At 45.0% G+C, this 14,225-nt stretch overlaps 1 protein-coding gene across 1 annotated transcript in view; it reads left to right on the top strand.

Moving 5' to 3' along the window:
- The window catches only part of PAPPA (pregnancy-associated plasma protein A, pappalysin 1), a 194,612-nt gene that overhangs the window by 58,860 nt on the left and 121,527 nt on the right, over positions 1 to 14,225 (top strand). The window contains exons 4-5 of the mRNA XM_014952304.1: positions 940 to 1,233; positions 5,260 to 5,452. Coding sequence (XP_014807790.1) covers positions 940 to 1,233; positions 5,260 to 5,452 — 487 coding nt within the window. The remainder of the gene's footprint in view (positions 1 to 939; positions 1,234 to 5,259; positions 5,453 to 14,225) is intronic.

Below are 14,225 nucleotides of genomic sequence, written 5' to 3' on the forward strand. Positions count from 1 at the left end.
GCGTATCATAAATCCAAAGGTACATCTATCTAGCTGAGCTAAAAATATAATTCTTATGATTAATTCAATATACTGTAAAGCCTCACTAATTTACTGTTTGCTTATCTACACATCCCATAATTCATACAACAAAAAAAAATCACCATTGGTTTTCTTTGTGCACATTTAACAACCGTGCAGTTCTTTTAGAATTATCACATTCCAGGATTTCATATTTTTTGACACATTAGACATGCATATTCATTAGTGGACTCTGCAGTTCAGATCAAACCGGGCTTGTCTGAGTGTATGAACAGAGTCTGTTTCTGACAGTTACTTCAAAGCTGTCTGTGCATCAGAGCACACCCTGCAAAAACTGTTCCAGCCTTGGGGGTATTCTCTTTCCTTCGTCCAGCCATTTGTTTGCAAATATTGATGCAACCTAGTGCCATTTTTAGGGTGTTTTTAGAAGTTAGTAGGCTTCTATTATACCTGTACCCAGTGGAATAATACACAGAGAGTGCTCCAGGTATGTTTTGTTTGACTCTTGGTATCAAATACATTGTGTACACTTATTGGGGGAGAATCATTCTCTTTAAGCACATTCAGTTATTTGAAATTGCATAGCATGAAGTAATTGCATGTAGGATTTTTCTCTAAGTTAGCAAACAAACCAAACTGAGCATATTCAGTTGAAAGGCCAGTTGTCACTGTGGTTTTGGTTTGGGACGTTGGGCTTTGTCCCACGGTTCCTCATCCTTGGAGCCCCAGATTTAGGGTGAAATGAAACCTGTGCCTGAGGGTGAAATGAAACCTGTGCCTGATGGTGCAATAAACAGTCTATTCTATAGAGGAACTGGTGAACTGCCAGTGGATCTGCCCTTAGGATTGTCTTCCTTTCTCTTGCTGCTCTGGGGAAGACAAGGCCAACACAGAAGCTGTTCTCTTTTCCCCTTTCAGGTGGCATTGTGCTGAATCCCTCCTTCTATGGAATCCCTGGCCACACACACACAATGATCCATGAGATTGGGCACAGCCTGGGGCTCTATCACGTCTTCCGGGGAATCTCAGAGATCCTCTCCTGCAGTGACCCCTGCATGGAAACGGAGCCCTCCTTCGAGACCGGGGACCTCTGCAGTGACACCAACCCTGCTCCCAAGCACAAGTTGTGTGGGGATCCTGGACCTGGCAATGACACATGTGGCTTTCACAGTTTCCTAAACACGCCGTTCAGTAACTTCATGAGCTATGCAGGTAATTGGGTTTCTTCCTTTTGCTTGGTGTGTCTGTGGTTGGGCAAGGACAAAGAGCAGCAGTTTAACCTCTGATGTCTACAGTCCCTTTCATGTGGGGCTTTATGCTGACATGTGCCCATTGGTCCAGGACCAGGCTCGTTGAGGAACCAAACCTGATGGCCTGAAGAATCTCTTCCGGTTCTCCTGTTCTTTTTCTCCCAGTTTTCCCCAACTTTATGTAGTTTTGTTTGACAACCAGGCAGAAGGTTTTGGGGAGGGAAGAAATGAGATGAGCATTAAGAAAACAGCTTCTAAAGGCTCTACAGCAAATTTGACACCCTATTTCCCAGGGATCTGGATGCCTGATCTATGGGATCTTCTTTGGGAACCCTAAGTTCAGAGCTTGTTTACCCTCTTCCAAGGAGATATTGAATGTCAGATGACTATTGATACCACCAAGGCTGTAGGATAAACCTGTGATAGGTAGATATCTAATGAGACACTTACCATCCTTCCAGGTGTCCATTCAAATTCCATGTTTATTGTTTGATTTGGAGTCGGTGTGGTTCTGCTAAAATCACCAACATCTGAGTTTCTTCCCTGGAGTGTGTATACTGGGATAGTACCTGGACCAGGATTGCTCCTCTGGTCAAGGACTCCCATTGTGTTGTGCTGGTTTGTGCTGGAAGTTCAACCACAAAGGCTCCATATCAGTGCAGTGAAACCACCCTCCCCAAGAGGAATAATCTGCTTAAGCAAAAACCTGTGTTTGCCTTTATAACTCTGCAGGGTTCTGTAGGCACAGCTGGGTTCCTCAGGGGTGCTGCTTCACGGCCCTCCCACCAACAGGGCATAAAACAAAGAGGGCAGGAGCTCCTGTGACCCTTCCCCATCAGATGAGGGTGAGATGGGGTCCTTGCTGCACCCCTGGAAGTTCAAGGGGAGTTGAAGGATCCTTTGTTATTTCCCAGAAAGAATAGGGAATACCTTGGCTCTTATTTCCCCTTATTTTGGGTCACAGGGTCTAGCTGTGATGGAGGGCTGTGACATTGAGCTGACAGCATCAACAACATTTTAAAGGTGACCAATATACTTAGAGCCACTGAAGGGCACCCTTATACTCCAAGCAAAAACACAGATTGCCCACTCAAAAGGTCATAGGCGTGCTTATTCTGTAATAAAACTGTAGAGAAGCAAAGTGTTTAATGTCATCTGGGGCACAGATTGAAATGATTTATAACAGAAATGCGTTTGTGCCCTTCATGGCACTAGCTAAAAGTGACGCTTGGTTTTCTCTTTCTTTTTCTATTTGTTTAGAGGGTGTTTTTGGGGACAATCGTACACACACTGAGTCAGCTCCACGGTGTGTTGGGCACTTTTGTGCAAGTGGTGGGGCAGGGAGTCTTCCTGCCTGATACAGCCTCCTGGGAACATCACACCAATTAGTCAGTGCCACTCCAGGTGACAACATCCCTCCACCAAATCTGCCTGAGTGTCTGTGAGGAGGGGTGGAGCATGCTGGTTTCAAAACCCTGAGGTCTTTTCTTCCAAAGAGAACCTGCCTTGCCAGTTCTCTCCAGAGCTGGGACAGAGGCAGACCCTCCGAGATATCTATCTGCTCTTGGGAACCATATGTGCTGGTGTTCCGAGCAGAAACCTTTCTTTTTTTTTTTTTTTCTTGAAAAATTAAGTGAAGCGACATGATAGGCATCTCTAGAGCTCATGCATGAATCTGTTTGCTTTTCTGTTGTTGCCAGTGGAATAAAAATATATCAGGATATCAAATTGCTGCAGAAATACCTTTGAAACGTCTAAGTTGAGGTCATGCAGCGCTAAACATTGCCTTTCTTTCCTTTCTGTTTTGCTGCTTGTATCCAGCTTGATCATAGTGTGTTTGTCTGTCTCTGTCGAACATCCATCTGTCCAGTTACCCCCTGGTTCTGGAGCAAAGCACTGACTTAAAGGGTAACTTTTCTTTCCCTGACATAACAAGTTACGATGTCCAGAAGACCAAAAAGTGTGAGAAATTGGACTTGTAAATTATTTTTACAAGTCCAAATAGCCATGGTGTTCCCAAATAAGTTAGTCTTTTAGATGACTCTTCATGAAATCAGCAGGAATTCTGCCTCTGAAATCTGTTGGAATGATCATCCCAGCAAAGTCTCTTGAGTTTCTTTAATTATTACTTCATCTGAGGATCTTGAACCTTTCTTGAAAGCGAGTGATCAAGTGGGATCCCCTCAGCTCTCCTCCCTTCCTGGCCCCCAGGACACAGCCTGTGCTGATGGTCACACAGATTGAGAATGCAGGTCATCTTTCTCCTCTGCCATTGTCACACTGCTTTGTCCTATATATATTTTATTGTGCCTTTATGATGGCTATTAAGGGCCTTTGTCTCCTTCTGGGCTTCCGTGAAGAATATTTATGGCTTTTACAGCATGCTCAGGGATAGACCATAGATAATTATTGAGGAAATCCAGCGATGTCATATTAAAGCAGCTTTTTGCATACCCACAGGGATTTGTAGATACTTTCAAGCTGGTGGTGTGTGTCTCTCTGCTGTGCATGTTTGATGAGGAGAGGTTCACTACTCCTGGAATCAGGAGAGAAGGTGGGAGCTGACGTGTGGTAGGACTGCAGTTGGGGCTGTAGTCTGAGCAGGATCCCAGCCCAAGCTGTCTCCTTTCTCTTGCATCTCAGGGAAGATGTGGTGAGGTTTTCAATTAGCCAGCAAATTCACACTTCTCTTTAGAACAAATTCATATTTTGTTTCGTTCCTCTTGAGTTCCACAGGGCACGGACGTGAAGACATCAGAGCATCTAGTAATGCTCCTACAATATTGAACTGCCAACTTGCCCTCAAGCAACTTTCTGAACAGCCTTTGGTGACCTGCTTCGTCCCAGAAAAGCGTATTATTATTTGACCTGTGCAAACCCAGGATTGTTGTTTGCACGGCAGCGGCGTGAGGAGGTCCCACGTGGGACTGAGCTTTACTGGGCTGGGAACTCTGCAGGCACATGTGAAGAAACACTCTGTGTTTTCAAGAGCTTTCCATCTGATGGGAAGAGCACCAGAAAAATGGTTAAAGTGCTAGCAATAAGTTCTTCAGCATAGCTTTTCTGGGAGACTTTGCACAACATATTTATTCCTTCTGTGATCTGCACAATAGAGAAATAGTAATTTTCTGCTTCTCCTGGGGCATTGTAGTTGTAAAGTTGTTTGGTGTTCAGAGGGCACTAGATGTGTTCTTGTTGCCAAATCATGTTTGTGGAAAACAGATGGAATGAGAAATGGGTATTTATGGGAAGTTATCCAGCAAAAGTATTTCTCCATTTTGAATGAAAAAGAAATTTGAAATCTCGAAAATGTTTATGAAAAGTTCAGAAAGGGCTTAGGATCACAGTGGAAATGGGGGAGATTTTTAACAGAAATAAAATTATTTTACTGCAACAAAGGTTTAAATTTTTAATCAGTGTTTTTAATGATTTTTTTAAATTGATTTTGCAGAAAATTTTTATTTCTTCATTAGAAAATTTAAGAACTTTAAAAAAATTATTCTGTGTTAAGAAATCTGTCAAAATCTATTGCAGACAATTTGCATGACTCTCAGTCAGTGCTATACCCTAACACTAGCTGTTCTTTGCCCTTTTATCCTCTCTCAGAGATTTTCATTTAGACATGAAATACTTTTAAGCCCAGAGGTCCCCTGGTAGCCCCAATTCTGACCAGAAGGTGCTGCACTGAAGCTTTCTGTGTCTTCACCTCCACGTGTCTCTGTCTCAGCTGGGGATGATCTCTAGGTGCTTCACGTGTATCCTGGACCAGAGGCAGAGAACGTTTATTGATATATTTTTTCCTTTTTAACCTGTTTCCTTCCTCCTGCCTCCGCACTAATTTGCACTAATTTGTTCACAGGCCATTAACTTTTGAGTGCTGCAAGAACTCAGCCCTTGCAAGAAGCTGCCATTCACTGGGTCATAATTCTTTCTCTGGCTTCACCTTATCTCCCACATGGTTGATGGAATGATTGTGTTTTAATTTCAGACGATGACTGCACCGACTCCTTCACGCCCAACCAAGTGGCCAGGATGCACTGCTACCTGGACCTGGTCTATCAGAGCTGGCAGCCCGTGAAGAAACCAGCTCCCATTGCAATCGCCCCCCAGATTGTGGCTCGGACCTCCACCTCGGTCACCCTGGAGTGGTTTCCACCCATCGATGGGCACTTCTTTGAAAGGTGATCACTGCTCTGCACTCTTGCACTGGACTGAATGGAAGGGGAGAAATCGGGGAACAACCCGGGGCCCCACTCTGGGAGCACGGTTGTGTCACGTGCTGTGTTCAGTCTGGGTTAAGGCTCCTTCCTAAATTGGTTCACTGAGGAGGTTATTGATCTGTTTTCTGCTCTTCCTATCTCAGACTGTAGCACTCGGTTGAAGGCCATTGATTTGCCGTGTAAAGGGCAAATCTTTTTCCATATGTTACGGGAGGAATTTTCAATCAGCGGTTCTTGCCCCGTGATTCCTGCTGCTATTGCTCCTCACAAATACCTGTGGGCTTCAGCTCTGCTGGCACCTTCCCCCTCCTCCTCTTGCACCCTCCTTTTGCAAGGACAAGGTGAATCTTGTTTCTGCTCCTGTAGTGGGACGGAGCTCACGGGCAGTGGAGTCTCACAGGGCAAGGAGGTGGCAGGGCTGGGGACAGGGACCAATGCTGGCTCCTTCCCCAGGCTGCAGGTCTGAGATGGTAGAGGAGCAAGGCAGAGCCAAAGACCTGAAACTCTTGAGCATCATGCACATGGTGTCTTGCTGCACCCTGAGCAGAGCATGCCACTCAGAGTACGTGTGGTCACGTCTGATAGGCCTGCAGCTGCCTAGTATCAATAAAAATTAAATGGATTCAGGGCTCTGGACATGGCCGTGGTGGGATGGAGCTCACGGGCAGTGGAGTCTCGCAGGGCAAGGAGGTGGCAGGGCTGGGGACAGGGACCAATGCTGGCTCCTTCCCCAGGCTGCAGGTCTGAGATGGTAGAGGAGCAAGGCAGAGCCAAAGACCTGAAACTCTTGAGCATCATGCAAGTGGTGTCTTGCTGCACCCTGAGCAGAGCATGCCACTCAGAGTACGTGTGGTCACGTCTGATAGGCCTGCAGCTGCCTAGTATCAATAAAAATTAAATGGATTCAGGGCTCTGGACATGAGTTGCACCACTTTGCTGTTCAAAGCTGGAGCAACTCTACCCCAGGATGACCTGAGCAACTGGGTGGTTCATCTAAATGCTCTTAACACAGTGCTTGGATGAGCTGCAGGAGCTATGGGAGTCCGAGCAGAGAACTTCCTAAATGATTGACCTTCTCCCGTTACCATTACCTCACCTTCCCCCTTTGCATTTCTTCTCCACTTTTTGCTTTGTTATTTTATAGAGAACAAACTCGGTGTGTCCTTCAGGGCTGTAGCAGCACGTACCACAGGAGGCCAAATTTACAAGCATATTAGTGCCCAAAGAGCTGTCTCAGCAACTGCTGCTTTGTTCAGTGAGAGCACCTTGAAAACCACTGCCTCCAGCAGGGACGAAGCTCCTTCCAGCTCTGCTAGGACACCTCGGCCATTCCAGTGGGCAGTTTGTGCTTTATCCCAGTAGGCAGATAGCTGTTCTTTTCTGCTAATAAGGTTTTCCCAACCTTATAAGGTTTTCCACCTTTATTGCAGATAAATACGAGGAGGGTAATCAAATTGTCTTAGGAGCTGATAAAGAGAGGTCTCGTGCTCTGAGCAGGCTTCGCCTTAATTGCAGTTTGGCAACTGAATCCTTTTATTCCCTACGTGAGAAAAGGACTTAACGTGAAGTTCTGAAAATTAATTCCGAATTTTTTAGCCCATAATCATTTTTAGGTAAATTAAGTTTCTCCAATTTAATTTAGATTTCAGAAGATACTTACTATGTGTTAAATAAATACCATCTGCCTCTTAAAACACACTGATGCAGAGTTAATTGTTATGTAACCAAATATGTCTTTATTACATATTTCTTATAACTCAATCAATATGTTCTTAATAACCTCTAGTTAGTTACTTCTTAAATAACATACAGTGGATAGCCTGCGAAATCTAAAATTTCATAACAGAGTTATCATATGTTAAATAAATAGTGATTTTCTAGAAAAAAAAAAAAAAAAGAAGTCCTTTGGGTTTTCCAATCTGTGTGCTCAGTATTACTGAGGAGATTTAAAGAGACAGCTTCAAATACTTTAAGCTCAATTCCTTCTTAAAACGAGATTCCCGAAGTTAACCATGGTTGATGGAATGATTGTGTTTTAATTTCAGACGATGACTGCACCGACTCCTTCACGCCCAACCAAGTGGCCAGGATGCACTGCTACCTGGACCTGGTCTATCAGAGCTGGCAGCCCGTGAAGAAACCAGCTCCCATTGCAATCGCCCCCCAGATTGTGGCTCGGACCTCCACCTCGGTCACCCTGGAGTGGTTTCCACCCATCGATGGGCACTTCTTTGAAAGGTGATCACTGCTCTGCACTCTTGCACTGGACTGAATGGAAGGGGAGAAATCGGGGAACGACCCGGGGCCCCACTCCGGGAGCACGGATGTGTCACGTGCTGTGTTCAGTCTGGGTTAAGGCTCCTTCCTAAATTGGTTCACTGAGGAGGTTATTGATCTGTTTTCTGCTCTTCCTATCTCAGACTGTAGCACTCGGTTGAAGGCCATTGATTTGCCGTGTAAAGGGCAAATCTTTTTCCATATGTTACGGGAGGAATTTTCAATCAGCGGTTCTGGCCCCGTGATTCCTGCTGCTATTGCTCCTCACAGATACCTGTGGGCTTCAGCTCTGCCTGCACCTTCCCCCTCCTCCTCTTGCACCCTCCTTTTGCAAGGACAAGGTGAATCTTGTTTCTGCTGCCGTAGTGGGACGGAGCTCACGGGCAGTGGAGTCTCGCAGGGCAAGGAGGTGGCAGGGCTGGGGACAGGGACCAATGCTGGCTCCTTCCCCAGGCTGCAGGTCTGAGATGGTAGAGGAGCAAGGCAGAGCCAAAGACCTGAAACTCTTGAGCATCATGCACATGGTGTCTTGCTGCACCCTGAGCAGAGCATGCCAGTCAGAGTACGTGTGGTCACGTCTGATAGGCCTGCAGCTGCCTAGTATCAATAAAAATTAAATGGATTCAGGGCTCTGGACATGAGTTGCACCACTTTGCTGTTCAAAGCTGGAGCAACTCTACCCCAGGATGACCTGAGCAACCGGGTGGTTCATCTAAATGCTCTTAACACAGTGCTTGGATGAGCTGCAGGAGCTATGGGAGTCCGAGCAGAGAACTTCCTAAATGATTGACCTTCTCCCGTTACCATTACCTCACCTTCCCCCTTTGCATTTCTTCTCCACTTTTTGCTTTGTTATTTTATAGAGAACAAACTCGGTGTGTCCTTCAGGGCTGTAGCAGCACGTACCACAGGAGGCCAAATTTACAAGCATATTAGTGCCCAAAGAGCTGTCTCAGCAACTGCTGCTTTGTTCAGTGAGAGCACCTTGAAAACCACTGCCTCCAGCAGGGACGAAGCTCCTTCCAGCTCTGCTAGGACACCTCGGCCATTCCAGTGGGCAGTTTGTGCTTTATCCCAGTAGGCAGATAGCTGTTCTTTTCTGCTCAGATGAGATTTTCCACTTTTCTTGCAGATAAATACGAGGAGGGTAATCAAATTGTCTTAGGAGCTGATAAAGAGAGGTCTCGTGCTCTGAGCAGGCTTCGCCTTAATTGCAGTTTGGCAACTGAATCCTTTTATTCCCTACGTGAGAAAAGGACTTAACGTGAAGTTCTGAAAATTAATTCCGAATTTTTTAGCCCATAATCATTTTTAGGTAAATTAAGTTTCTCCAATTTAATTTAGATTTCAGAAGATACTTACTATGTGTTAAATAAATACCATCTGCCTCTTAAAACACACTGATGCAGAGTTAATTGTTATGTAACCAAATATGTCTTTATTACATATTTCTTATAACTCAATCAATATGTTCTTAATAACCTCTAGTTAGTTACTTCTTAAATAACATACAGTGGATAGCCTGCGAAATCTAAAATTTCATAACAGAGTTATCATATGTTAAATAAATAGTGATTTTCTAGAAAAAAAAAAAAAAAAGAAGTCCTTTGGGTTTTCCAATCTGTGTGCTCAGTATTACTGAGGAGATTTAAAGAGACAGCTTCAAATACTTTAAGCTCAATTCCTTCTTAAAACGAGATTCCCGAAGTTAACAGATACAGAAACGTTGCTGTGACCATTTAAAAATGTCACTGAAGTGTATCCTGTCTGAAATTTCTGATGTATTAATCAAAACAAGCCCGATGGTGGTATTTTAGTGACTAATGCAGGAAGAGCTGGCGTGCTGACCTTCCAGTGCCAATGTGTCCGGCGCTGCTCGGGTAGAGATACATCCCTGTATCCGTTTGTGAAACTGGGTCACTGTGCAAGACAAGGAGGAGGTAAAATTGGCCCAGGATAATCTTATCTGTGTGTGGGAATACTGTAAATCTTTGCAGATATTTTTACACAAAGTGCACACCATGGCCCAAATTTTACTTGCCTCACTTGGATGAATAAACTCATTCACTTCAATGGGACTATTCATGTAAAAAACAGAAGACTGATACTCGACTGCTGAGTGCCTTGGGCCTGGTTTCTAATGCACGGAGGCCCCTTCCATGCTGTTTTGACAGTGTAAAAGGGCCTTAAAAGCCTGAATGGCTCTGGCTACATTAGCAAGTATTGTGGCCCAATATAAGTAGATCTCTAGCGCAAAACAGTTGTTAATGAAGACCTGACGTCAACACGGTAGGGGTCTTGGGGGGGGGTGTGTTTCAGCCTTGCTCCAGACTGGCCCCGTGGCATCAGCGGTTGGAGCACATCAGGTGTGGTCCTGGACACATCTCTGCTTGGATTTCAGGCAAAACAAGGTCCAGGACTGCTCCCAGTGCTCCAAGTGGGGCAGATAAAGAGTTTCTCCTCAAAAGCTCGCTCCTGATCCAAATTGCAATGTAGGCACACTCAGTGTAACACAAGCTCCTTTTCTGTCCCTTTCATTCTCTAGGGTTGTGCATGGGCAGTGACCTCCCCTCCACAAAAATCAGGAAGGGAAAATTTAGCTTTTAAAGCTTTTGCTTTTAAAAATGTACCTCTGGGCTGGCTGCCTCCGAGGGAGAGGTCCTGACCGGTCCACAGGTGAAGGGGATGAAGCAAAGACCATGTGCCTTCTCCCTGATTAGCTGCATCATGGTCACAGGTGCCACAGTATGAGCTGCTTTTCTTTTAGGGCCTCAATTCTAGGAATGACATGGTTAATTATGTAGATTTGGGGACAGAGAGTAATGCTAACTCATTGTTCTTGTAAATTTGGGGTTGGTTATCCTATGTCCTCTCACCCTGGCAAGAGTAGCTACAGGAGCTGTGCACAGAAGTAAAATCTTCTTCCTCACAGACCCTTCTTACCTATTTAGTGTGTTTTAATTGATGGCTGCTGTATTGCTCCAGAGAGTCATTTACCTGCACGTGAATTTGCCAACATGTGTTTGACCCTAAACTCCAGCAGCTGTTTGATCTAATAATCAAACGTAGCAACACCCACCATTTCTTCTTGTAGCTGCTGCACAGGAGGTTGGGATTTCACTGAATTTCACTGGATTTTTAGAGTTGGAAGGGACCATAGAGATCATCTAGTCCAACTCCCCTGCTGAAGCAGGATTGCCTAGAGCTTGTCAGAGCATGTTACTCAGGAGCATCCAGGTGGGTCTTGAAAATCTCCAAAGAAGGGGACTCCACAACCTCCCTGGGCAGCCTCTTCCAGGGCTCTGGCACCCTCAGTGTGAGGTATTTTTTTCTCATATTTGAGTGGAACCTCCTATGTTCCAGCTTATGCCCGTTGCCCCTTGTCCTCTCACTGGCAACCGCTGAAAAGAGTCTGGCTCTCTCCTCCTTCAACCCACCCTTTAGGTACTTATAGGACACTTCCCATTTTTCATCCTCCTGTTAAAAAAAAAAGCATGAAAAATGTTGCATGCGCATATAATAATGTGTAATAACAAAATAATAATAGAGCCAACAAAACAAGTGAAAACAAGTGAGAAGAAGAAAACTCCATTCATTTCCTGGCTGCATCTCTTAGATGCGTTCATCTGCCGTCGCTAAGCATCCATTCACCCCCCTCCTGTTTGATATGCGGAGGCAGGATGTAAACAGTTATTGTAATAGGGCTCGGCAGCAAATTCTGCTTGGCCAGAAAACTTTGAATGCATCTGCTCTTCCAAGTTTTCATTGAGGTGACTGCATTCATTTCCACGAATCTGATGCTATCTCCTTCTCGGCGAGCAAATATTTTGGTCAGTACGGTGTCCCACATCGAGATGGCTGGGCTTGATAAGCACTTGCTTAAACCTTGCTGGAAAGTTTCAGTGCCTGGGAGGGGAGAGCACCAATTCTGAGTTTCAAGTAAGGAGATGATACAATTTAGCCTGAAAACAGGCACTCTTTACTGAAAGGAATGACGGATTTTTACCGGTTTTGAGTTGCCCACTGAACTGGTGCTGGCCCTGAAGAGAATTGTCTGGTTTTCACTAGTAATCTTTAGATTTTGAATCCGCTTCTGAAATATCATGCTGTAGGAATGAATTCCTCCTGCGCTCTGAACTTCATAAGCTGGAAATTCCCCAGTACTTGGCATATTAGAAAACAGAGAAGTCTAGATTTTCCATTACCCTGCACTTTGGGGAGTCATGTGCACCAGTGTATAAGGTGTCAGATATGCTATCGTTCCTAATTAATAGTGTTTTGAACCAATTTACGCTCATTTTGTCTTGATGTCAGTGGCTGCATAAGGTGTAAGGATCTGGCTTAGATTTTTATAAGCCTGTAAATGCGATTCCATAATTAGTTCTGACATTCGTGGCTGTTTGTAGGATTTGTGTGCCTGCAGACCAAAAACTGCAACCCAGGAGTCATCCCCTGTGCAACTCCTTTCAGCCAGTGGAGTTACATCAGGGTTGAGTTTGGCTCCCAAATTGGAAAAGTAAAAAGAGAAAGTTTGCTCATAGCCTTTCCCACATGATGCTCCTTGTGATTTCTCTTACCTCCAAGTCCTTGCTGGTAAAAGGAAATGTTTGTCCATAAGCCTACAGTTTTTTCCACCATGGCAGCCTGTGATGAAATTGTATAGCTGCTAATTTGAGTAAAAAGCAGTCCTAATTGTGGAAACTTGGCTTTCCAAGCCCTCTCCTCATCCAGGACCAAGCGCTAATGCAGGAGTCTCTTTGTAGAGAAGCTGAAAGATTATTATTGCAGGGACTTCTATCCTGACTGATGTGTCTGAAAAACGACTGCACAGTAATAGTTTTACATTTTGATTTATCAGTACCTTTCATTCTGGATTCTGGGATTTGTTTGCATCTATTATCTAGGCAAGCTGAGTTAGACACTTAAACCCCTGCTCACGAGACAGCTGAGAAATGCAGTGGGGAGGCAGCATCATGTCAATGGTGCAGGTGGGTGAGATGATACAGAGATAGAATTATTCCCAACGTGCCCAAATTTGTTCATTACCAGCCTTACAGGTCGTGCAAAGAAGAGGAAGGCACCTTCCCCTCCCTCTTCTCAGTTCTACCCCCTCATCCACATGTTATTCTTCAGGTGTTTTCAGCAGGTGCATCTCTTTCTGCACCAGCTGGGAGGTCTGTCGTTCCCTGTCTCTTTGTGCAGGGGTGGCTGTGGGCCATATGGAAATGAATACAAGTTTCACCACTGATTTCATTCCAGCTCTCCCCCCGGTGTTGACAATCCCTGCTTCCGCCTAATTAAGCCAAGAGGAAGTTGATTTTCAAATAGATGCCTGTCAACAAATGGGAGATGCTAAGCTGTGGAGCAGCTGAGCGTGTGTCCCTGACACCAAAGGGGAGTGAGATCGTGGAGCTGGGGAGGGTAAATTTACAGCCCGGGTGTCCTTGCTGATGCTCCAGAATAACTTCTGCCTGAGGATCACGGTGCCCTTCGCAAAGCCCTGCTGAAATAAAGCCTGCAAGGGGAGATGGTTACAATTTGCATAGCTGATTATAATAATTGATGACTCAATCCGTACTTGCTTGGGTAGCTTAGAGAGTACACCGTGTGTTACGCACAAATTGTTTGCCTAAAACTTCTGTCCTTTCCTAGGTGCATTTTATCTGTAAGATAATTAATTTTTTCCTTTCAATTGGGCTGAGCTCCTTAAAGCAGAACAATGAATTCTGAATAATAAGCAACTTTGTGGGCTGAATAACCACACATGCTGGGTTGTACAGTTCCGAATTATGTGACCTCAAGGAACATAGGGCTGAACTGTGTGAGTTGCATCCTCAACTGATCTAAATCAGCTTAATGGCGTGGAAGTTGTTAGAGTTACTCTACTCTACATCAGCTGAAACCCTGATCTTGTGAATGTATTCGCAAAAATATTTGTGAATCAGTGTTTAACTGGGTTTTCCTGTTCAGCCAGTTCTGCTGATAGTACTTCATTGACAGCAGCAGGTATTAGGTGGATTGTGTAGGTGAAGAGATGTTGGCACTGGGCAGTGAAGGGCCTTTCTCAGTGCCATGTCACACTGTCCGATGGCACGGAGCCATGAGATGTTCTGGTTCAGAAGGAGCCATCGGCTGGTGCCAAAGCTGCCGGGTATCAAATCCAGGTTCCCCTGTGAGAAGGATCCAGGGTGTGTTCTTTTCTGAGTGTTCATAACCCACCCCTTTTCCAGGCTTGTAATGACCTGGTGAGACACCTCCAAAAGCCGGTCCTTGCGCACCGAGCGAAGCTGTGCTTCACAGAGCAGCTCCCTGTGATGTTCTCACAGCCTGGGACTTCACCCTCTCCTCTAATCACCAGTAAGCCCAAGGGCCTTCATAGTCCTTAAGATGCTACAAGTTCAAGCAATAAATCCACAGTGGGAAAAGAAATAGATCTGAAATCTCCTGAGGCCCATTT

The sequence above is a fragment of the Calidris pugnax genome, unplaced genomic scaffold (genome assembly GCF_001431845.1).
Source record: "Calidris pugnax isolate Ruff unplaced genomic scaffold, ASM143184v1 scaffold135, whole genome shotgun sequence".
Taxonomy (NCBI): domain Eukaryota; kingdom Metazoa; phylum Chordata; class Aves; order Charadriiformes; family Scolopacidae; genus Calidris; species Calidris pugnax.